The sequence below is a fragment of the Melanostigma gelatinosum genome (genome assembly GCF_949748355.1).
Source record: "Melanostigma gelatinosum genome assembly, chromosome: 11".
In the NCBI taxonomy this organism is placed as follows: Eukaryota; Metazoa; Chordata; class Actinopteri; order Perciformes; family Zoarcidae; genus Melanostigma; species Melanostigma gelatinosum.
Window position 1 is genome coordinate 8,244,128 of NC_136644.1, and position 23,832 is coordinate 8,267,959.

Genomic DNA, 23,832 nt, shown 5'->3' on the forward strand with positions numbered 1-23,832 from the left:
TTAGCAGTTTTCGTGTACTGACTAAGTGTTGGGGCTGGATCAGGTAGCACTGTGATGATACACTACCTGGCTCCTGTGGGTGTGTTTCGCCATGTTGCTCAGCGTTGTAAAGAAAAACAAAGGTCAAACTTATCGTCTTGTTCGGGCCATTGTAGGGACAAAAAACAACATATGTACAAATTCATGATTTGTTTTCTCCTAGATTTCCCACTTTAATCTTAGAGTATTTTTCTCATAAATCTACGACTTTTTTCAGTAAATTTACCAATTTAACCTCCTTTAACCTTTAAAAAAGTGTTTTTCTTATGAATGTATGAATTTCTAATGTTGCAAATGTGTAGGTTGTTCTGTCGTAAATTCATGACTTTATAACCTCGCAAATTTGTGTTTTCTTTTCTCGTTGATTTGCCGCTTCAACCTCAGAGAATATCCAACTTTATTTTTCCCGAAATTGTGAATTCATAATCTCGCAAATTGAGAGTTTTGTTCTCCAAATATTACCCCCTCCCCACGGCTCCGTAGTAATCAATTTTCTTTTACCTACAATTGCGCTCAAACGCCGTTGTATAAACTACATTTCGGTAACCTGTCTTAGATGCGTCACGATTCTCTCCTGAACGATTATGACTCGCTGCAGAAAAGTCTGCATCGACGTTATGATCGCCTGTAACAATTCTGTGACACCGGGCTGTCCGTTCCTACCGCTGCCAGTGAACGCAACAGACGTAATACACGTAATACACGTAATACACGTAATACACGTAATACACTGAGTTTTGGTGAGGGTGCCTGCACTTGAGCAGCCAAATATGGATACGATCCGACGGGCACCACTTGGCTTTAAAGCTAACGTTTTGAAGCATTTCGCTTCTTCTTCTTCCGCCAAAACTCTGAAAGGACGAAGCAAATCACAAAGTGGACTGCAACTTCTTTTTGCCAACGATTTGCTTCTCAGCCATTGAGAATCAGAGCTTTCGTGCTGTGTTGCACACTTTGGAACCGAGATAAAACATTAATCTCAACGTTTTTACGGACACAGAAATACAACCAAACCAAAGCTAAAGTCACGGAATCACCGAGGAAAGCGGGGAGGATAGTAGTTATACGCCAACGTATAACTCAAAATCATGTGTCACCGTAACCGCGCACATGTATGGTTTTTGTGTTGCATGTTCCAGAAAGCGTTATTTTTGTATTCATGAGTGAATAAGGGCAGCTTTGTATGTTAAATAACTCAGCACATGCTGAATTATGTAATTATATTATATTGAGGGTGGCTAAGTGGATAGCAGGGCCGTCTTTCAACTCTTTGAGGGTTCAAACCCCGGCTCCGGCTCTGCTATTTGCATGTCGACACTTAACCCCAAAAATTGCTCCCGTAGCTGTGCCTACGGTGTAGAAATATGATAGAATTGTCAATACAATACAATCTGAATTGTAAGTCGCTTTGGATAAAAGCTAAATGACTGTAATGTAATGAATTAATATAAGACAATAGAAGTAAATTCATCTGTTTTTTTAATGATGGATCATTACAAATATGCTGTGTTTTTAAAATAGCGGATAGTCACAGTGAGAAAAAAATCATGTGTGGAAAAATGTTGACGCATCAAGAAGAATTTATAATGGTTTTACAGTGACCATAGCCCTCTCAATCGAAAGGTTTCCCACCCCTAGTTTTTGGACACCATGCCTCCAGACTTAAGATTAGTTTTGTCTGAGAATACCTCAAGCTTTGCAAGGCAAGGCCCTGCACAGAGCCCTCATAGCGCATCCTTAAAATATTTATGAAATCAATTTTCCTTGAAGGGGCGTAATCGTGTTCTTAGTGAACCTTAGAACAAGATACTCTGGCTCGCTGACATTCAGACCGGAGATCCAGCCCGAGTACGATCAAGGCGTGCTTGGCGCAGCAAATCAATGCTGTCAGCTGCATTGTTGTGAAAGGTACATTTTGCAAGACATTAAGCGGCGATACATCTCCAAAATGTTGCCATAAATCAAGAGGGATCAATAATAGGAGGCTCGTCTTCTGAAATATACGAGCGTGTACTCAAACCGACGCGTTCCTAAAACACTCAGCAACAAATCATCGTATTTACATCTGGAGGCAGGGTTGGCTTTAGTGCACTCAAATGGCTGTAACGTCAAGGGGGGGGACGTCCGTAACTTAAGTAGGCCCCCCCCCCCACCTCTGAGGCTGGCTGGGTGCTGATTAGACAACGACTGCACGGACACGAAAATGAGCCAAAAGAGGCACCACCTCATGCTGCAGATGTACTTTTCCCCTCAGCACTGATTTTTCCCACTACATGGATATTGTAAACAAATCTCAAAGTGGGTTGTAAAACAGCTAATTAAATTATGTGCGGCTCCGTTTTTCTGGGAAATTGTGCCCCCCCCCCCCTCCTTTTTTCATTTTTTTTCCCTTGAAGATTTGTTTTGGCTTGCTCTACCTTCATAGCTCCTCATCTCTCCTCCCTTTTGCACTGCAGGTTTTTTTGGCTCTTTTCCAAAGCTAAAATGAAGTGCTCTCTCTCTCTCTCTCTCTCTCTCTCTCTCCCTTTTCACTCTCTGGCTCTCTTCGCGGTACGAGTGTGTGGCGGTCGTGTGCCAAAACTAGCCCGGCTAGCTTTGGCAATAATTTGCCACCTGTGTATACTTGTTCATGGCACTGCAGGCGGACTATAAATATCCAATACATTAGCACGCTACTGTACAAAGTACTTCTCCGCGGCAGATGCATGTTCATCTCTGCAGATGAGTTAATGCTGCAGAGAAAAAAGAAAAAAGACATATGATGATTAGTATCGTATCATTCGTGGTCATGTTAAAAGAAAAAAGGCCGGGATTGTGTGTCTATCCATTTCCTCATCTTCATGCAGCGGACCCCCGTCTCTCCGACTGTCATTATGAAGCAATTAGCCTACTACCTCATTTAGTGTATTAATCAGAAAAGCCAGTGATATGTTATGCAATACCCATGCAGTCTATTTTAGACAATAGACATGGCTCAGTAGGAGAGCTAATTAAAAGATAAAATCACCTTCTTGTCTGTCCAATTAAAGACTTCTGTCAGATTGGACCCTTGGAATAACTTCATCATGATAACATGAGAAGAGCCACGCGTGTGCGTGTGTGTGTGTGTGTGTGTGTGTGTTGTCGTGGAAACAATTGGCCAGGATTCTGTCCTTGTGCGTGCATGTACAGTTTACTCTATATGTGAGTGTTTGTGTGCGCGCTTGCGTGCTTGCTGGAGACATCGAGGGGAAAAGATGGACGGGAACCAAAAGAGACAGTAAGGAGAGAGAGAGGGAGAGAGAGAGAGAGAGACTGAAGCGAAAAGGGAGCGAGAGCGACGGCCGAGACGGAGATAGAGAGAGGAAATAGGTTAGACGAGGGCAGCAGACGAAGAGCAGAAAGACTGAATTAACTGATAAAGGAAAAAAAAAGGACACGGTGGGAGAGGTGGACAGGGTTTGGGTTTGAGGGTGAGGGAGGAGGGGGGCGGGATACAGAGGACGTGATGGAGAACGAGGAGAAGGGGCCCAGCGTGAAGGGGGCGAGCGAGGACGGAGTGAGGACGGAGAGGAATAATAGAATAATGGAGCGAGAGGGGCAAGGGGGGGGGGGGGCATAAATGACCTTGGGCTTTAGCTGGGCTGATCGGAGATCAGAGAGATAGTGGTGGTGAGGACCGCTGTCACCACTCGTCTGCAGGAACACGAGCGTGCCCACGCAAACACACACACACACACGCACACACACACACACACACACACACACACACACACACACACACACACACACAGCCAGTCTTTCCTCCTCAATGAATACCTACTTAATAAACCATATGCTTTCAATGAAAATGCTAATGATCTTCACACCGCGGCACAGTCGGCTTTACGCGGCTTCTGTGCGAGTGTGAAACAGAGAGAGAGAAGACGGAGCAGGCATCCGAGCTGTTTATGTGATTAAAGTTCAGGGAAAAGATTGAGAGGAGAAAGTAACGCAGATACTAATGAATATTTAGATGATTTTTAACGAATATGAAACGAGACAAGCGACACGCTGTCACAGCAGAGCGCTTCTGTTAGGGCCGTTGTTTTCTAATTTCATCCGAAGCCTTGCTAGGAATAAATGAGAGGAGCTTTTTTTTGCTTTTTTTTGAACTGGTCAATAGTGCAGTCTAAGTGGTTTTGCTAAACGATCGGTCAAAGATACTCTCTCTGACACGTTTCTGGAAAGAAGTTAAGTTGTCGTAGTCCATGCTTTTCTTTTCTTCTCAGCACTCCTGTTGCTAAATGGGCAGCGCCACAAAAGGCCTCTCAGCTGTCGCAGCGTGGTTGAGCCGACCTTGGGAAAACCTTTCATTGAACGTGCCAGCCGGCCTACTGTATGTGTGCACTCTGTCGAATCCAGCCGATGAACGGCTGCGATTTGTGGGGGGGGGGGGGAAACGGAGGACAAAACCAAATCTGGCGATGAGGTCACCGACGGGGTCGTCCCCTAATCCGGCAAAACAACAAGCGCCGGCACAAATTGAATGACATTTGTGTGACATTTTGTTTGCCATTTGGTGTACGTGTTGCTGCCACACTTTCACTTTGAAATCTATTAGCCGCTGTCAACCTTGAACTGCGCGTTTTTGCTTTGTGTCTGGGAAGGCTGTATAAGTACCTCAGGTGTCCTTGTTGTTCTGTGTCATTAATCCCCCTCGACTCAACCACAATGTGTCTCTTTGTATTGTTTATGTGTGTGTGTGTGTGTTCGCTACATCAATATCCGTCGTTCCATGCTCTGCACGGACACACTATCTGCTCTCTCTCACAGCTTTCTCTCACAGGGGAACTGCTTCATCGTGGTGAACCGTTTTATATCTTTACTAGTAACGGCACACACACACACATGCACACACACACACACACACACACGCACACACTTGTTTTAGGTTTAACACGATCTCCTCCCAGAGATTGCTTATTTATCGGGGAGTTGTGCTAAGCCGCACCAGTTACCATGCATTTTTCATGAGACGAGGATTTGATGTGTGTGTGTGTGTGTGTGTGTGCATGTTTCTGCGCATCACAAGTGTTTGTATATATACACGTCTCTAGGCTGGTGATGACTTTTGGATGTAAGGAATTTATGCATGGACCATGCAATATGTACAGCACTTGTGCTGTGTATACATATATATAGATTAATAAATAAACACGTGCCATCCGGAAGTCCTTCCAAATGTTTTTCCTTTGAGGACCGTCTCCTCTTCCCTCCCCTCCAATCCTCTCCTCTCTCGGGGGACCGGTTCCATTTAGCCGGTCTCTAACGGTCTTGAAAGACACAAGGGCACTGTCTGCAGGATTAGGTTTCTGCCATGTTCACATTCCACTCAGTCCCCCCTGGGAGCAAGGTGGTATGGAATTCATATGTTTAAGAGGCTCCATATGAGTGTGCACGTTTCGTTGCGGGGCGACTCCGCCGAAGCTCTAAGAGATAGCGGTTTGGATGTGATGGGGAATTGGTTGTTGGGGGGGGGGAGGGGGTGCATTCAGTAGGCGCTCATACACAGAGTCGCGCAGAGTAGGTGACACACAGGAAGCGTTTTAATGTGGCGGGGGGGGGGCGGTCCACTGAAACGCAATGTGATCAAATCAATTTTCCGGTTTTCGTTGCTCTGTTGCTATTAGCATACGTTAAAGAGCTCGTTATCTATTTCGTCCCGCACTATAGAGTCGCCATAGCTCCTGTGAATTGTGCTATCAGCATTCCTCTGCCTCTCTCTGTGTCTGCCCCCCCCCCCCCCAAATGTGTGCGGGACATATGCGAGATGCATTACTGTCAGATAGCTACGCTGTTGCAGCGCAGCCCCCTGAGACGCTTACGTAATGTTATTACCGATCACACATGGAGAGCATCCTGGCACTCTCACAAGGTTAGGATGAAATATGAGAATGATTATGAAGATCTGAGATTGTATTATCATGATTTCCTTATTATTGCATCATTAATCTATTTTTGTCTCTTGTCTCTCTCTCTGTCTCTTTTTTTCTCCCCCTCTTCAAATGCAGAAGTGGAACAAAAAGGTAAGCCTGTGAAATGAGCACGGCCCGCATTCACGCATGCAAAAAAAACAAAAAACAAAAACGGCGGGGTTGGGGGTGTCACTTTTTGATTCCAGCGCCTGAAGCGTTTTGTACCTCGTGGCGGAATGACATCCCTTTCAAAGTCACTGCTGCTATTTTAAGCCAGCTTGATCTCAGAGATCTATAGAGGCAATTTAGAAACACTGGTTCTCATTAGACACACTCCGGGCCCATATTATTTCATGGTATCGCGCAGAATGTCACTCAACAAACTCAACGCGGGTCGAGCACGTTTTTATGAGGGGCCAATGGACAGAGAATCACATTGACATTTAATATTTTCAAAATGCTTTCCCTTTTTGGAAACTCAATCAACATTCCCGCCCCCCCCCCCCCCCCCCCTTTTTTTGCGTGGGATCGGAAATTGTTATTGGGGACGGATTGGGAGACCACAGTGCACATCTGGCCCGTCTCTCTGTGTATGGGACGACATTCCAGTTAAATTACAAAAAGGTCCCCACCACTTCTGTCGCACTGGCTTCCCAGAATTTACTGCGTCTCCCACATCACTCGTAAAACATGACCCCGGTATTCAAAGATGGGAATACCGCAAACCGAGTGGGAAATGAATTGTTGTAACAATTGCAGAAACAGCAGGCGATAAAAGGCATGTTTGGCTCTACAGTTGGTTGCTCCTGACAGAGATAGAAAGGGAAGGATAAAGAAAGAAACAGCTATGAGACTAATGAGGAGGGAGAAGCAGGGAATTGAAGGAAAGGGGTGGGGAGTAGAACAAAATGTGCCATTTTCTCTTTTTCTCTTAGCTGTGAGAGCAGGGCATTATCTGTTGAATGGGAGGCATGCTGTTGCTGTTCTTAAGAATGACAGTAACTATACAACATCCGAATCACAACACAGTAGGCCTATCGTGTCATCGTCACTCACTGGTGGTTAAGCTTGAGTTGCAACACAATTCGACATTCATAAAAAGAGGCAAACGTTTCCAGGCACTGTCACAAAATCCGGGGAGAAAATGGTTGGCATTTTGTTGGCAAAAATGGATCTAATGCGTTGTTATTTGTTCCATCAGTATTTCTCTGCCCTGGCATTCTGCGAGGAGTGTACCAAAGTGAGCATCTCTTCGAGTCGGACCACCAGTCTGGCGCGTGGTGCAAAGACCCGCTGCAGGCCTCGGACAAGATCTACTACATGCCTTGGACGCCGTACCGCACGGACACGCTGACAGAGTACTCGTCAAAGGAGGACTTCATCGCGGGCCGTCCCACCACCACCTACAAACTGCCACACCGGGTGGATGGGACCGGTTTTGTCGTCTACGACGGCGCGCTGTTCTTCAATAAGGAGCGCACCCGCAACATTGTCAAGTTCGACCTGCGCACCCGCATCAAGAGCGGCGAGGCCATCATCGCCAACGCCAACTACCACGACACCTCGCCTTACCGCTGGGGGGGCAAGTCTGACATCGATCTGGCGGTGGATGAGAACGGGCTGTGGGTGATCTACGCGACGGAGCAGAACAACGGGCGCATCGTGGTGAGCCAGCTCAACCCCTACACCCTGCGCATCGAGGGCTCGTGGGACACCAGCTACGACAAACGATCCGCGTCCAACGCGTTCATGATCTGCGGAGTCCTGTACGTGGTCAAGACCGTCTACGAAGACGACGACAACGAAGGGACGGGGAACAAAATCGACTACATGTACAACACGGATAAGAGCAAGGAGGTGACGGTTGGCATACCGTTCCCGAATTCCTACCAGTACATCGCTGCAGTGGATTACAACCCAAGGGACAACCTGCTGTACGTGTGGAATAACTACCACGTGGTCAAGTACTCGCTGGACTTCGGCAACAATGGTAGGTCCCACTTTCAACCCGATTCACTTTTCCACCTTCCCCCTCCTCCTCCTGCCATTCATAAGTACTTTTTTGTACTTAGTACCATGGGTAATAAGCAGGAAAAAGCTGCAGACTTGGGTACTGTTCCCAGCTAAATGTATTGGACAGGCTGTGATATTCTTCATGTGGAATACCTTGGCATATTCGTAATGCTTTTAATATCCATTCATTTTAACATTCATAATGATGAATGCTTTTTCTGTTGTTGTGACATGCGGAATACTTACAGCCACTAATCTTCCTCTAATAATTAATTCTGCAAAATGACTTAAAGGAGGAAGAAAAAGGAAAAGCACCATCTGTGCCTTCACGATTCTCAATTATGACTGATCCCCCACCACCCCCCACCCATGGTATCTACGTGTTTCTGCAGAATTAAAAAACAAAGCAACAAAAAACTTTTAGAGAGTCCTGGATATACCAGTGCCATTTAAATTGTCTGCAGAGCTGCAAACGTTCCTGCTTAAGTCAACCAAAGGAATAACTTGTAAAGACCACCTTGATCTGCACCTTTAGAGGAATATAACTCTAATGATATTATGCTGAGCCTTACATACTGTAAATGCCTCTTGCCTTTTACTGTACCACTTGCCAGCCTTCTCTTTGGTTCCCCCCCAGCGGCTTTACTTTAATTGTAATGCACTCCTCGAGAACGGAGCCAGGAGTGTCTGGAGGGAGCAGGAACCGATACCGCTTTCATACAGGACATCCACTTATGATGACGGGCTGAGGACACTTCAACCTGTGTTTGAAGTTGCTTTATTGTTGACTCATTTATACAACGCTGCTGTTGAAAGGTTTATCTCTTCACAGAGACCCAAATCTGCCAATGGAGTCACATACATATTACCCCTAAAACACCATCGCAGTCAGCCGTTTTTAACAAACAACTTTGACAAACTGATTGTTGGCGGTTTGCAGGTAGCATACAGAAAAGGTTAGCCAGCTGGTGGACATTGTGGAGCATCTGGCTGCTAAAAGTCAAGTATTTTCCGAAGGCGTTGGTGGAGACCAAAACAGAGCAAAAAGGAGAAGGAATATTGTACTTACGTTAGCCTGCTCAATGCATAAATACGTAGCTGTTTGCTAACGCGCTTGCAACAGTCATTTTATGAGGTGATAATGTGCCAATGTTGTGTTGACAGTTTGTTTTGACCCATTTTCGACCCAGGTCGGGTAGGTCGTGACTCCAGTTTGCAGGTCGACTCATTTAGATCCACCATCGCTGCGTCTGACTTAAAGGTCGAGGAATACTGTGTAACCCAGAGTGACTCTTTCAACTCTGGTGTTTAAAGTCCACCCCCCCACCCCCTCTCCTCTCCCCTCCTCCCTTCCTCTGGATGGAAGGGCTTAGGCCCCTGGAGCCTGAAGGGCTATTTGCCCAGCGTAATTGCCTTTCAGCACCTTTCTATGGAGTGGTCAAGGCAGTCTGGCTGGGTGTCTTATTAAATGATGTCTGAATTAATGCATGCTCTTACACGCAGTTAGGAGGCGCAGTACAAGGAATTATTGAGAGAGGCAGCGTTAAACTTGGTTTCTACCGATCAGTGTGCGAGTGTGAAGGGAGGGGGGGGGGGGGACGGGGGGCCTCGCTGCGGAAATGTGTGCGGTTGTTTGTGCATGCATAATGATGCACATGCCCTTGTGCAAAAAAACGTGCTAATGTACTTGCGGCATGGGTTTTGTGTTGCTCTATTCATGAACGTGCACACGTGTTTATTGGTGCACGCTTTAGGAGTGTGATCACTCTCATAATGGAGCTTTGGGGGTGTGTCAGAAGGCTCTCAAGAGGAGATCAATGGGGATTCAATGTGGAGAATGACCTCCAGTGCACAGCAACAAGCCAGAGTGCTGACCAGCGGGAGATAAATGCATACAATCAATGCCGCCCCGCTCCTTTACTCCCCTCCTCGCTCCGCTCCCTCACTCAATGAAGACGAGGAATAAATTAACCCCCTTAACTGCATGATTTTCCCATTCGTCAGAAAACGCGGTAACAAGTCGATTCATTCAAGTCTGATTTTGTTGTTGAATGCAGACCCTATGTTTTTCTATATTGTGTCTGTGCTTTTCTGTTTAGGATCAGTATAAATTAGTCAGCGTCTACTGTAAAGGTAAATCTTCCATGTTCCAGCCCTGCTGTGTTTACTTTTTGTTCTTTTTCATACTCAGTTCAGGAAACAGGCCAAGGAAAGAGGCCATTCTGAGGGTTTCCACTTATTACTGATGTGGCATAATGCTCGCCTTGTTTTTGTTTCGGCTATTATGGACTTCTTAAAAGGTAGAAAATGAGACAGGAAATGGGCCGTGGAGTAAGAGTGGGCCACTGAGGACTGAGTGCAACTGGCGTGCAACACAGACAGCACCAATTACTGTGTTTTGTCCGTCCAACTGGCGAACAATGGCAGCTCACTGGACACTTACAAAAAGGTCATACTGATACATTTGCACTGTTTGGACACTGCAGTTTATATGTTGATCAGATGTATCTTCAGTTAAGTCCGAACTTTGCAAATTCTGCACTACTACCTTTTAGCAGTTGCAGTGTTGGTGCTTGTAATAGAACTTATTTATTTAATTTATTAACTTTTTTTTGAGACAAGCAAAAAAAATTATTTCGAAAAAGTGTTTAAAGTTGCTATTTACATGATTTGGAACATTTTGATTACTTCTAAATGGCTCTACATGGCAGCGGCTGAGTCGGCGGCTCGCAGCTAACGGCGCTAACAGAGCAAACTACGGTAAAAATGGCGAGTGTTATCAGTGTTTACCTGAGGGGGAACTGGTATGCTTTTTACGACGACGTGCACATGCACCAAAATGCACTAAATGCGCATATCAACATGGTCAACAAAGCATGGTCAACAAAGTAAGATATATGCTTAGACTTACAATACACAGAGGGGGGGGGGACTTCATTTTCTGCTCAGGACGACATTACTCCACAATATCCTTACGAAGCACATAGTTGTTTGCTGCTCTATCAATGCTCTGAATCCCGCATTTTGCACCATTAAAGTATTCGGTGTTCAAATAATTCGAAGTAACCCCATTATTGAAAAAACGTAAATGTCTTTACCTAGCCCCATCACATGAGGTTTGCTTAAAGCATAAGAATTTAAACATCACAGGGTAGAAATGATAAAAAGCAGATTTTCGTTCCAACAGACAATATAAAAAGTTTACTCCCATGCATTCCGTCACATGCCGCAGCAGAATATGATCTTTTTGAAATGCATATTTCTCCTCCGTTGATACATAAGAATGGTGTTTCTTCTTTGCCTGTTGAATACCCTTCTCTCTCAGACAAACACGCGCGCTCACAATGGCAGGACATCTTTCTTTAACTCCGTGATTCCCGCTTGGTTTTTTTTCGTCTTAATCTGCCCTCCCTTTTTTCCCTCTCCCACATCACACGATTTCAAAAGCTAGTTCATCGAGTGTCCTCAGATGTATATATTATAGAGGCCTACACAGAGTCAAAGTCACTTGTCTCTGCATCGCCCCCGTCCTCCCGCCCCGAGCTCCCCAAACACTCTCTCGCGCTCTACTGTTTATGGAGTTGTTTCATCATGTCTTCTTACATGCATATTATAGAGGCCTGCCCTACGCAAGCGGCATGGCTCCGATGAAACATTTGAATAATTTATCATCTCCAGTCTGCCTTGCCACACTTTAGAAAGTGTTTCCCAACAAAGTCGCAAAATTATTCATGTTATCTGCATCTGTATGAAGGGAGGGGCGAACAGGGATGATGATAAATAGATTGCTACTCGTGCACGCTGCCCTTTTCCCGTCGGCTTCACACTTATTGTCTTTCGGCCTCATTTTCTCCTGCCACCCCCCTCCTTATGAACTTCAAGGTTGAGGATCTACTTCAGTTCAGGTGAGGCAATCTGATTGCATATTCTACGGCGCATCTGAACACCTCGGTGTGAGAGGAAAGGCACGTCGTTATGAAGGTTTCCTGAGCAACCCTGGAGGTATTTTTGTTCCATCACATATACACTGTTAAAGAAGTTCAGCGGAAGGAGACCGAAGTACACTGTTTTACAAGGTGTTAAAAGCATTTTATAATAATGACTATATCAAAACAACTTATGCAACATTCATTCTTTGCGCGCTTATTTCAATGCTTTCACATATATCAAAACTTTAAAAAAGTTGTTGCTACAGTTCTGTTTCTCAAAGTCAACCCCCACATTGTTTCACACCTATGGATTATGTTTCCCACCTCTAAATGATGCTGTGAAAAATAACTCAAACTGGACAGTTTGCTTCTTAACAATACCCAAGTACAAGAAAGTTAACAAAAAAAAGATATTGAGAGGCCCAATAGCACTGCCTATTCTTCATGCATTGATTTCAGAGCTTGACTGCAAAATCTGTTCCAGAGTTATTTTAGTGTTGAGATTTAGCTTGACATCCATGTAACCACAAATAAAAACTCAATTGTCATAGCACATTTATTACTTGAAAGATTTAAAGTGTCTTGAAGGATATCCTCAATCGACCCTTGGCTCAGCCCCACCCCCAGCTGCTACTCAGTCAAGCTGTCAGAGCTACTTTACCATGGAGCCCACACTGTCACGAACTGCACTCGCTGAATTAATATCATCTCATATTTGGTTGGAGCTGGCGATGCTACGCTATGATTGTCTGCGCTCAAGGGGCAGGACTTAGCGAAGGGTCAAAGATATAAATGTTAAATAAAAGACTATGGAAGAAATTCTGCCTATTTATTTGGCGACCCAAATAAAATCTCCTGTCTTTGGGAATGACTGAATTAGTAGAGTAATCAAACGCTGGCATTCTATTCTAATCTCTTAAATATACAGAGATGACCTCTATTTGCCACTCTTCCCACTCTGTCAGTTTACGGAAATTTAGAGGTTCACCTTTGAACTCTTAATGGCCCGAATCACAGAGTTCCATTTCCTAAGGAAGCCAAGCGTGGCGTTCCTATTGTCTTCCGCCCCTCTCCGCTCATTTACGCCACCCTCCTCGCACCTCCCACCTCCCTCCTCCCTCTTTGCCTTCCTCGGGCACCAGAGTGCAATCAAGTGACAAGTCCAAGCAGTGCAGGAAATGCTGGCCGCAAGCTAAAGTGGAGGGAATAACAAGAGTTAATGGTTGAAGTGGAGACCCTCTCTCACCCGATCACTGATTAGGCTAACCCTCAGCACATTTTTTGACACCACTCGACATGATTCAGCTCTGTCAAAAATGAAGGCGGGCTTATTCACCATGTTTTGTTTGCAAAGTAGAAACCATATATATATATAGTATATATATATATGTTTGAAAAGCAATTGTATGGTTGCTAATCCTATGAAATCCAATGAAACGGTCCAAGTCATCCGCTAGATAAAAGGAGTCCACACTCCTGTACACCAGCATTACTACTGACATGACTGCATGGTGTCTTTCGCACCTTCGTCTACACTCCCCCTCTCCCTCCTTCGTCTCTCCCATCCTGTCCTCTCCCCTCCCCGCCCCGTCTCCCTCATTCCCAAATAGTTTGCGACGCGCGGGGAGACCGAACTCGTGTCGTAACATAGAGTCTGGTGCACCTGTTCCCTGCCTGCAGTGTCCCCTTATCGATTGGATTGCCCCAGCCGGGCCCTCCGCGTGCATTTGGCCTCGGCGCCTCTTCCCCCTCTGCCAACAAATAAACAAATAAATCACATGCCAAAATTGAGCGGGCCTCGCCAGGACAACCGGGGTGGACGGGGAAAACCCACAGCCTCGAGGTAACTAAACACAGAAGAGAGCAGCGTGAGCAGAGTGTGTCGCTGTGCTCTATTGCATTTTAAAAAATGTGTTTAAAAAAAGTGCAAGAGGTAGCAAAATGGATACAATGTCAATTTTCAAATGATGGGCCATTGTGAATTATGGGGAGCAAAATATCAAATCGCCACTACAGCTCTCCTAACACGGAAATATGATTTTGCTCAATGCCTACTATGTATTCATACCTGTTGTCCTCGTAGAATTGACATAAATTCAACGCATGTCTGGAATAGGTGAGGCCCCAGTCTGGACTCTTAAATGAATATGCTGATGATTCCCTCCATTATTGAGTCGGAAAACAAAAAAAGAAAGATGGAAGGGAACTTCCCGCGATTGAGAAGGCAGAACTTAATCAACAAACTTGCCTCAGGCATCTCTGACCTCAGTAAGGGGGGGGGGGGGCTCACGCAACCAACATGCCGAGCGGCGATGCGTCCGCGTGTGGAGACGTTAGCCGGTGGAACGCGGTGGCGACGGTGCCCGGCGGCCGTTTTGGGGCGAGGTTGTCCTCTATCTCCCAAGTATCGGCGCTTTGAAGTGCTCCGTTCGGTCTTATCAGCGAGCTCGAGCCGCACGCCGCGAGCTCTGCGCGCCAGTTAGTGAAAAGTAAAAGTGTGTGTGCTGCATTTGCGTCTTTACAAGTGTGTGTGTGTGTGTGTGTGTGTGAGCACTCCAGCCATAGGGGCAGTGCGTTATCGCAGTATATGCAGCCCTGTTCAATGTCTGCGCTACCATCTAGCCTAGAAAGCTTTGTGCCCTCCAGTCAGATTATCGTTTTGCTGTTACCCCTCTGGATCCAGGATGTGTGTGTGTGTGTGTGTGTGTGTGTGTGTGTGTGTGTGTGTGTGTTTGGAGGCATGGAGGCAGTAACTTTTAAAGGAAAACTGCAAGAAAGTAATCATCTTAGCATATTAAGAAGCAGACCGTAGCAGTATAACAGACACTTGTTCTCAGTTCTGCAGGAAACTTGTCTTGATTCAAATCCCTCTTCTCTTTGCTTCCATTTTACTCCCCCCCCCCCCCCCCTCTCTCTCTCTCTCTCGCTCGCCGTCTGCCAATGTGGGAAAGTTGCCAGGCGGGAAGTTCATTCTCCCTCTCCTCCTCCCTGCCTTCTACCTTTTTGGCGCTTGTGGGTTCACGATCCACTCTGTTTACCGAGTGAGAAGTCAACAAGGGCATTCTCGGCAAACGGAGCAGAGGCGCACAGAAAAACACCGCCACACACACAGTTTGACGCTCACACACACACACACACACACGCACACACATTCTGTGTCTGCAAGTCAGATGATCATGTGCCAGCTTCATCAGGCTGACTGACAGCGTCTCTGCGGCCCCGCCGGTGTGGTGACAGACAGAGAACAACTCCGGGAACAAGTTTACTGCCAGCCTGCCATTGTCTCACCTTCCCCTGGGCTTGCTGCGGGTCGGGAAAACAAACCGGATAGAGAGTAGAATACTCTGAACATTCCAGCTGTTCCGGAGCTTTTCAATCATTCCAAACAGAACAGAAGAGCAGTAGAAGTTTTAAGGACTCCTCATATGTTCCAACAAGGAAGTTGAACGTTTATTCTTGACCTTGTAAACAGCAGGGACTTTCAGAAGCATGAAACTCTTTTCTTTTTGCTCCTTTGAACAGAATGTGACCAGTAGAATAGAAGAGACTTTAAACTCAACAGCTGTCAGTGGCATTGTATCATTGATTTGCTCAAATTATGTTGTTGTTTCACAAAATAATGTCGCAATGAATGATTGCAAGCAAATTGTAATTCAAAAAGGGAGTTGCAACAGTTGCACCGGCTGCAACAGTGGACCACCGTGATCATTTATTGTTCTTTTAAATGGATTATTTTACATTCTCAATGCATCTCGATGCATCACATCCTGACGTTTAGACTTAGCCGGCATCGTGGAGACGTCGTGGCGCGTTTACTCGAGGCTTCCTGAGCTCGGAGGATACGTCAGTCCCCACGAGTACAGCCTCGAGCCTTCCCCCCCCCCCCCCCCCCTCTATAAATGTTTCATGAGCTCGTTATGTCATGTTCCTGAAGTTCCCTACAGCGGCTTTCGCGGGCGTCCTGAGTGATGCCGGTGATGAATTCATCACATTACAAGATCTTTCCTTTTTCTATTTTGCAAAGGAGGACGGGCTAAAGACACGGGCGTGCACGCTTGAAAAGAGAGTGATGGGAAATATGGACAATAAAATAGGTAAATGTGGCAGAGAAACAAAGTTATGAGCGGCTGATCGAGTCGGATGGAAAATGTCAAGAGAAAGCTGCCTGTGTTCTCTGACCTGTACTTAAATGATAGCAGACATCAACCTCACACACTCAAACACACACTCATCTATTGGTGTGTCAGAACCTTTAATGGAGCTTCCAGTTTGGCCGCAGATAGACACACTCGCTCGCCGTTTCATAAGTACACACACACACAGACACACAGAGATTGACAGCCAGTCCCTAGGCCTCTGCTGCTACGCATGATTGATGGCAATGTTCCGTGGAGAATGCACGAGACAGGAGGGGCGGCGGTGATTCGGGCACGGGGAGCCGTGGCGTTTAGGTACGGAAACACTCCATTGGGTTGCGGAGGGAGAGAACAAGAGAGTACGCGGCGTTTCATGGCTGTCAGTCAACCAGACCGACAGAGGGAGGGAGATAGAGAGAAGTCTTTGAGTAAACTTAAAATCCACAGCGAGGGATGACTTCAGTTCACAGTAAACAATACAAACCACCCACTCTCTCCTAAAACTCCCACACGTCCGCACACTTCCCTTCACCTCTAAAACAAGGAAGAGGATTAAAGCATCACAAACAACATTGTTCCAACAAAAACAAAAAAACACTGCAGGGAAGTCATTTTCTGCACATCACACCCCAAATTAAACAATATACAGAACACCAAAACCCCCCACTGGAAGTTACAAACTGCACAATCACGCCCCCTTTCCTGAACACACTGAGAGACGATAAACTCTACAACCATTCAACGTCAGGGACCCGTAAGGAAGCACACATGCTCTCCATTTGCGCTGAAAATCGTGGGATCAAGAATTTCATCATCTGGGAGGGGGGGGGGGGGGGGCCCGAAGGACTCCCAGGAATCCTGCAGCGCGATGTCTCTGTGTTGCACGCTCTTCAGAGAAGGAAGACCATCATTTTCATAGCTGCTGGTCGGCCGCGGAGATGGCGGGATAAATGTTTTTAGGCCGGGTTCAGCGGCCCCTGGACTGAGCATTGCACTGTTGCGTTTCCTTTGTATTTTCAGCCCAGAACTAAGCATACTGATTATGAAATCTATATTCCTCATGTTAAAGTGCATGTAATCATTGCCTCTGTGTTTGTGTCTGTTTGGTTGTCTTCCTGCGTACTTCGGGCAATCCACATATTATGGATATTCTGAGAGGGAGATGCAGTCAAAACACGGCTGTTATCCGCGGGCAAAGTATATTTACGTCGATTTGGCATAATCACTCGGTTGTAGTTTAATAAAATGGATACAATTAACGTTCGTAATTCACATAATGTGGAACCTCTGCAGGTTCAAACGTAACTTTTGTCTCCTGTAATTACAAGTTCCTAAAGATACTCATTCGAGTATAATTGACGTGTTTATTCAAAAATACTTTGAGGCAATCTCGGGTGTATCATAAAAAATAAAAGTGCAGTTGATAGAGCCGCTATAGTATACGTTCACAAGAGGACGCCAACCCTTCACAAACACACGCTCTATTCCCTCTCCTCTCTCATCCGCCCGCTCTTTATTTCTGTCACCTGAACGTGAATAATTGAGCCTTTTTACAATGAAATATTGACAGTAAAAGAGTGTGTCATATGCATTTAAGTGACCCCCCCCCACCCCTGCCTTGCGTGCCATTAAAGTGTTATGAATCATGCACGACACTGAGAGAAGGGTTTTTTTCTGCCAGGTTAGGCAGCCAGAGACACTGCTGTGTCCCAGTCCCATAGGAGAGGCTGCTGACCTCGTGCACGTTGGCAGGATAAACCAATTGTCTTGCTTGGAGATTCTGAATTCATACTGAGGTCGGGCTGATGACATGGATTTAAGGAAAACAACAACACATTATCGTTTGGAACAAAGCTGGCGATGGAGACGCACATAGCTAGAAGTATCTTTGCACTTATATTTGCACTATTTTACACAAAAGCATGCTGAGACCAATAGATAGAAAAGATGAATAAACACGTAGTAATTGCCGCTCGTCCGGTCCTGCCAATGTTCCCCGTCATGTTTATTTTTTGTTGCCTTTGCAAAAGCCCCAATGGTTCGGGGTTGATGGGAGTTTTTTGTTCGGCTAACGAGAGCAGACATCTTTCCTGCTGGAGTTAGGGCTACATGTGTAATCATTAGGGCTGTACCAAATAATTACAAGCTTCACAACATTGACATTCAAATTATTATCATCCACAGCTTGCAAAAACATTGCTTGCAACCGTCCACCGGCATCCACCTTCCCTCCCCCGCTCCGTCTCTCAAACACACACACACACACACACACACACACACACAGCCAGCGACACAGGGATGTGTCCTCGTCACGACAATTGCTTCAGTCCACGTTTTTCCCAGTCGCATTTGTCGCCGTTTAGCCTTTCAGAAAACAACATTTTCACTGAGGTCAAAAAGTGCTCACTCTTTCCCAAGCACCTGTATTAACCGCGTGATCTAGCAGCAATCTGGCGGCACCATAAATTACATTTATATAACCGCAATAACACAAAATCAGACGCATGTTGTTACTTTTTTGGGAAACGCTACAACAACGCAGCAAAGCAAGACTAGGTGTCAATACAGCACAATTCACAACAGGCATAATTGCATGTTGTTTGTGAACATGCGAGGACCATTATCATGGCCAACAAACATTGATTGAACGATAATCTCGTCCTTTCGCCCAAGCCTAATTCTACATTCTATTGTACCACTTCAGCACACACACTGTTGTTTGGAAACACGTCCTTAACTTTGAAGTAACTAAAAAAGAAAAAAGGAAGAAATGGCATCTGGCACATGACTACGTTGACGTGGGATGAAACGGTAACGTTGGGAATTCATCAGAAACACGAGCTACTCTCCGTCACAGCTATTCAGTGCTGTGTAAATGATGTCTGCCACTATAATATCATTTACGCTGAACGCCATTGCTCACATCCCTCGGTGCTGACACAGGTGGTTTGCTTGATCGCGGCTCTTTTAACTCTGTTGTTCTTACTTTTGACTCCTGGGAATACATTTTGAACTCATGTTCTGGAATGTGGAGCTCAGAAAAACATCCGGACTCCAGTCATGTTGGGACCTACAAATCTGCCCAACACATTTCCGGGCTCCGGCTCTTTGTTGAAGAACTAAGGCGCTGTGTTTCTGTAAACTTAAACCATCTCTCTTTCCCTTCAGACTATCGCCCACCTCCCATGATGCCTCCTAATCGCGGAGGAGGAGGAGGAGGAGGAGGAAGAGGAGGGGGGGGTCCAGTTGGCGGTGGCGGTTCATCCTCTTCGTCTACCGGCCGCACCACCACCACTCGCTCCCCTCCCTACTACACCACCCCGCGGCCTATCACCACCTCCCCCGGCCAGCGCTTTCGAACCACCACCACGGTTCGCCAGCCCGCCCTGGTTCCCGCCGGCGGCTCGTCGTCGGACACCAACCAGATTCCCGACACCAACCAGAAAGCCGGGGGACGCTCCCCTCCGGTGCAGCCCCCTCCGGCGGCTCCGCAGCCCGCCGCCCTGCCTCCCCAAGACTTCTGCAATCCGAGGCTGACGGCCGACATATCGTGGCCCCGGACGCAGCAAGGCCATATGGCCAAGCAGCCCTGCCCCGTAGGGACGCTGGGTAAGGACACTGCACGGGTGGGTGGAATGTAGAGAGACGTGGTAGGACGAGGGAATGGTTGGTTAGAGTGTGTGAAAGCTTCGCCCCGTGAAATAGTCTGCTTGTTCTCCTTGTTGTAGAAAAACAACCGCAACCAACCATGTTAGAGATGCTTCATTGGCAAGGGTGGAAACATTTTCAAAGCACAGCATCGCCTATGATCACTGCCTTAACCTGTACAAAGTATATTAAAGATGTATCATCGTTTCCCTTTATGCCTCTTGGCATGTAGGGCAGCAACAAAAGTCTTCCACTCCTGTCTGTCCTGGGCGAGTCGCTGGATGGTGCCCCATGAGTGGTTTAGGCTCTGCAGCTCCTTCTCCACAGTTCTTCTCCGTGTGTTTCTTGGTCGGCCTCTTTTTCTTTTCCCTTCTGGTGTCCAATGTAAAGCTGTTCTTGTGATATCAGCAAGATCTTTTCTCAACACATGTCCTATCCATCCCCATCCTATACTACCCATGCTGCTTGCTAGCGATGCAAACAGGGCATCACATTGTGTGTGTGCTTGAAGGTGAAACCTTATCATGTAAAGTACCTCGCTATTACCGCCAATAATTCAATGTCGTCAAGTCAATTTATTTGTTGTACACATTAAAACACAATGAAGTGCATTATATATAACGCAAGTACTTTCAATTTATTTGAATTGCTGTTTGATTTCAAACGCCTCTGTCAAGCCCTTTGGTCAACATTTGCTGTTTTTAAATGTGTGCCGTGAAGTAATTGACTTGTCAATTAAATATTTAAAACGAAAGACAATTGATTTACGTGCCACACAAACACACACACACAAACACACACACAGCGATGGGAAGGTCACTTTAAAAATGAAATCCGATACTATTAACTAATTAACTTATTACCCGTTACGCAAAATGTAATCACAAACCTATTCCGAGTAATGTAATCTGATTACTTTCCTTTAATTTTGGATATCCTCAAAACCAAATACGCAAATAATGACAAGAGAAAAGAAGCATGCTGGAAGTTTGCCATTAGTTTGGATGTAAAGCAGAAATGAGGATACAACAAATGTAGCGGTAATCTGATGACATCTTTTCTGTAAGTAACAGTTATCTATATCTATATATATAGTATTATTGTACATGTTGTAATGTATATATATATACAGTAAGTAGACAAATTCTTCTACTCCTACTTTCATCAATTAGGCCATGTGACAAAGATGATTCTTAAATCCTTCTTTCATCCCACACACACACAGCTTAGTGAACTCCAGGCACCTCAAGCATCCTGGTGTCTCTCTGGTGAATGTCAGCACTGTCTCACCCCGTTTGTTTTGCTTGTCTTGAAGGCGTGGCCACATACGTGTGCGTGGCCCACTTGGGCTACTGGGATCCCCAAGGCCCCGACCTCAGCAACTGCACGTCGCCATGGGTCAACCACATCATGCAGAAAGTAAGTCTGAACGCCGCCGCTGGCCCCTTACAGATTACACGCCGAGCCCTGGCTTTAAGGGCATGAGGGTGTGTGTGTGTGTGTGTGTGTGTGTGTGTGTGTGTGTGTTACGGATCTATTACCGGGAGCGAGTTCTCACGCATGGAGACGCACCAGCTGCGGGGGAGGACCGCGGCCGCGTATCCATCTTCATTTGTTAACCCTGACCCGTGTTCCGAGAGCTTATTTTTTTACACAGCCGTCGGGGAGTGGAAACGTCCAATAAGGTCATTCACTCTCGTCTGTGTTATCGGCGTAACACGCCAACATGCATCTTGCCCGTTCCTCCACATGTACTTCTCTCTCTCCATCTGTCCCTTACTCCCCCCCCCCCCCATCTGTCTTTCACTGTACTCTTTCGTCCCCCTCTTCACCGTCCCTGTTTTGCTCCCAGCTCCGGTCGGGCGAGACGGCGGCAATCGTGGCCAGGGAGCTGGCGGAGAAGACCAAAGGCCTCCTGCGCCCCGGCGACGTGCCGTCCACGGTGCGTGCCATGGCCCAACTGGTGGAGCTGCTGGACGTCCAGCTCAGGAACCTCACCCCCGGGGGAAAGGACAGCGCCGCCCGCAGCCTCACCAAGGTACTGCCTCGAGAAAAACACTTGGAAAGTCGATGCGTTGCGAGTGATTGAGTGAGGGGGATATGGTTCATGCGGGAAGGATGCCAGGTGAAATGAAAGAATATCAGCGAAAGGGACAGACAGAAGAAGTTAACGGCGAGATGAAGTTTGGCGGATGTAGGTTTTACGCTCGCTCTTCTGGGGTTCGAAAAATCTTTGCTGAAGTTCTTCCAGATGACAATCAGCTGCTTTTAAACATTGTTTCCTCCTCTTCTGAGGAACTTCTTTCGTAATAAGTTACAAATGATAGATAACTGCTTTTAGTATTTGGCAACTCTTTTCGGATCAGGACCCGGAATTTAATAAAAACTCGGACTCGCCGTGGGAGTTGTTCTCATTAAAACACACGGTGCTCGAGATGAAAACAGAGATGAGTCGTAGCTCATTGTTTAATGAACTTCGGGCCTTTTGAGCCACGGCTGCAGAGATGCTTTCGACGAGCGGGCTCGAGCACTTACTTCGGGATTACGTAAATGGAAACTGGATCCTGAGCCAGGCGAAGGATCTGTTCCACTACGCCGGTGGACAAGGAAAGAACTTAGCTCTGTGCTTCGTTCATGTAGGCATTTGATTAAAGCGAGTTAAATCATTGCTGAGCAGCTGACTGGATGGGCGGACCGTTTCTTGATCTCCTCTGCCGAGGTCGACGGTGATAGGCGGGCTTCAGCAGCCAGATTGACAGCGGCTGCCTCCTCTTATACAAGTAAATTGGCAACATGAATAAGTGGAATAAATTAATCTGCGTTTGGCTGTTGACCAATTGGCCTGTTTAAAAATAAAAGGGTTAAATATGTGGGCGAAAGAAAAAAAAAGTCCTCCATAGAAGAGGAAAAGTGTTCCTCTTGTTTTCAACAATGGCCCAATTATATGTACCTAATTGAGTAATTCGCCCGCTTATTATGCTAATTTCTGCGAAGGAAGTCGCATGCAACCAATCACGCACGAGTGGTGTGGTAATTAATGCCATCAATTAAGTTGACAGTGGATGCAGAGAATGAAGAAAAAAAAGGAACGGAAAGATGATGAAAAACGATCTGGAGAAAGACGGTTACGGGAGGATGAATGGAAATGGGGGGGGGGGTGAGGGGGGGTAGTAACAATACGTGCAAAAGTGTTTTTATTGTAATGCTAATGAAGTGGTTTTGCACGCGAGTGTGTATACTGTATATATATATGTGTGCGTGTGTGCGACTGAGAGGAGTTCGCTAACAGCTGAACTGTTTGAATTTGCAGCTTCAGAAGAGAGAACGGTCCTGCAGGATTTTCACACAGGTATTTCCACTTCCTGGTATCGTTGATTGCTTTGCCACACCATAGACCATGTTTTTTTTCTCTCTCTCTCTTTCTCTCCCTCTGTCCTCACACTCTGCATGTGCTTCCGCAAAGCAAGCTTGCGTGAGTGCGTGTGATCACACGTTGCGACGCTACGCAGCAGTTGTCTCGTGATTTGCAAACCCCCCCCCAACCCTTTGAGGAGGGCGTTGATCCGACAGCGATACAATGAACCACAAGTGTTGTGTCAGAATCACTGGTGCCAAAAAAAATAAAAAAAATAAAAAAGTTTGAGTCACCTCAAAGGGTTTCACATTCTTTTTAATATCACTTTCTATTTTATCCCACCACCCCTACAGAATCAATGGCACTGATATGAGGCCACGATCGATATCAATAATAGCTCATCTATTCAGCCGTTCTGTCTGCGGAATTGTAAAACAGGCCTGCCTATCCATCTCCATTCAATGAAACGTCCGCTCTGCTGCTGTACCGGGGCGAGAAACAACCAAGCGTGATGGATATTACTGTTGCATATTGCTCGGTCACGGTGCTTTCGACAACAACACCAAAAAGAGAAGAATAGCTTGTGTGTTGTGGCTCACAGAGTTGATTTATTCCCCCCCCCCCGTCCTTGCTTGTATTGATGTTTGTGTGTGTCGATGCCACGGGCTCACACCTTGAACGGAAACGTTATATGGGCATGTTTCTGGTCAGCTTCAAAAAAGAGAAATAATCACTATTCAGAACATCAAGGGGACACCGCCTTTCTCATCCGTGTG

General features: G+C 46.2%; 1 protein-coding gene across 1 annotated transcript in view; it reads left to right on the top strand.

Moving 5' to 3' along the window:
• Positions 1-23,832, top strand: part of adgrl3.1 (adhesion G protein-coupled receptor L3.1) — a 117,845-nt gene that overhangs the window by 58,092 nt on the left and 35,921 nt on the right. Inside the window, exons 6-11 of the mRNA XM_079277853.1 lie at positions 6,072-6,086; positions 7,177-7,965; positions 19,222-19,662; positions 21,017-21,120; positions 21,554-21,739; positions 23,012-23,050. Coding sequence (XP_079133979.1) covers positions 6,072-6,086; positions 7,177-7,965; positions 19,222-19,662; positions 21,017-21,120; positions 21,554-21,739; positions 23,012-23,050 — 1,574 coding nt within the window. The remainder of the gene's footprint in view (positions 1-6,071; positions 6,087-7,176; positions 7,966-19,221; positions 19,663-21,016; positions 21,121-21,553; positions 21,740-23,011; positions 23,051-23,832) is intronic.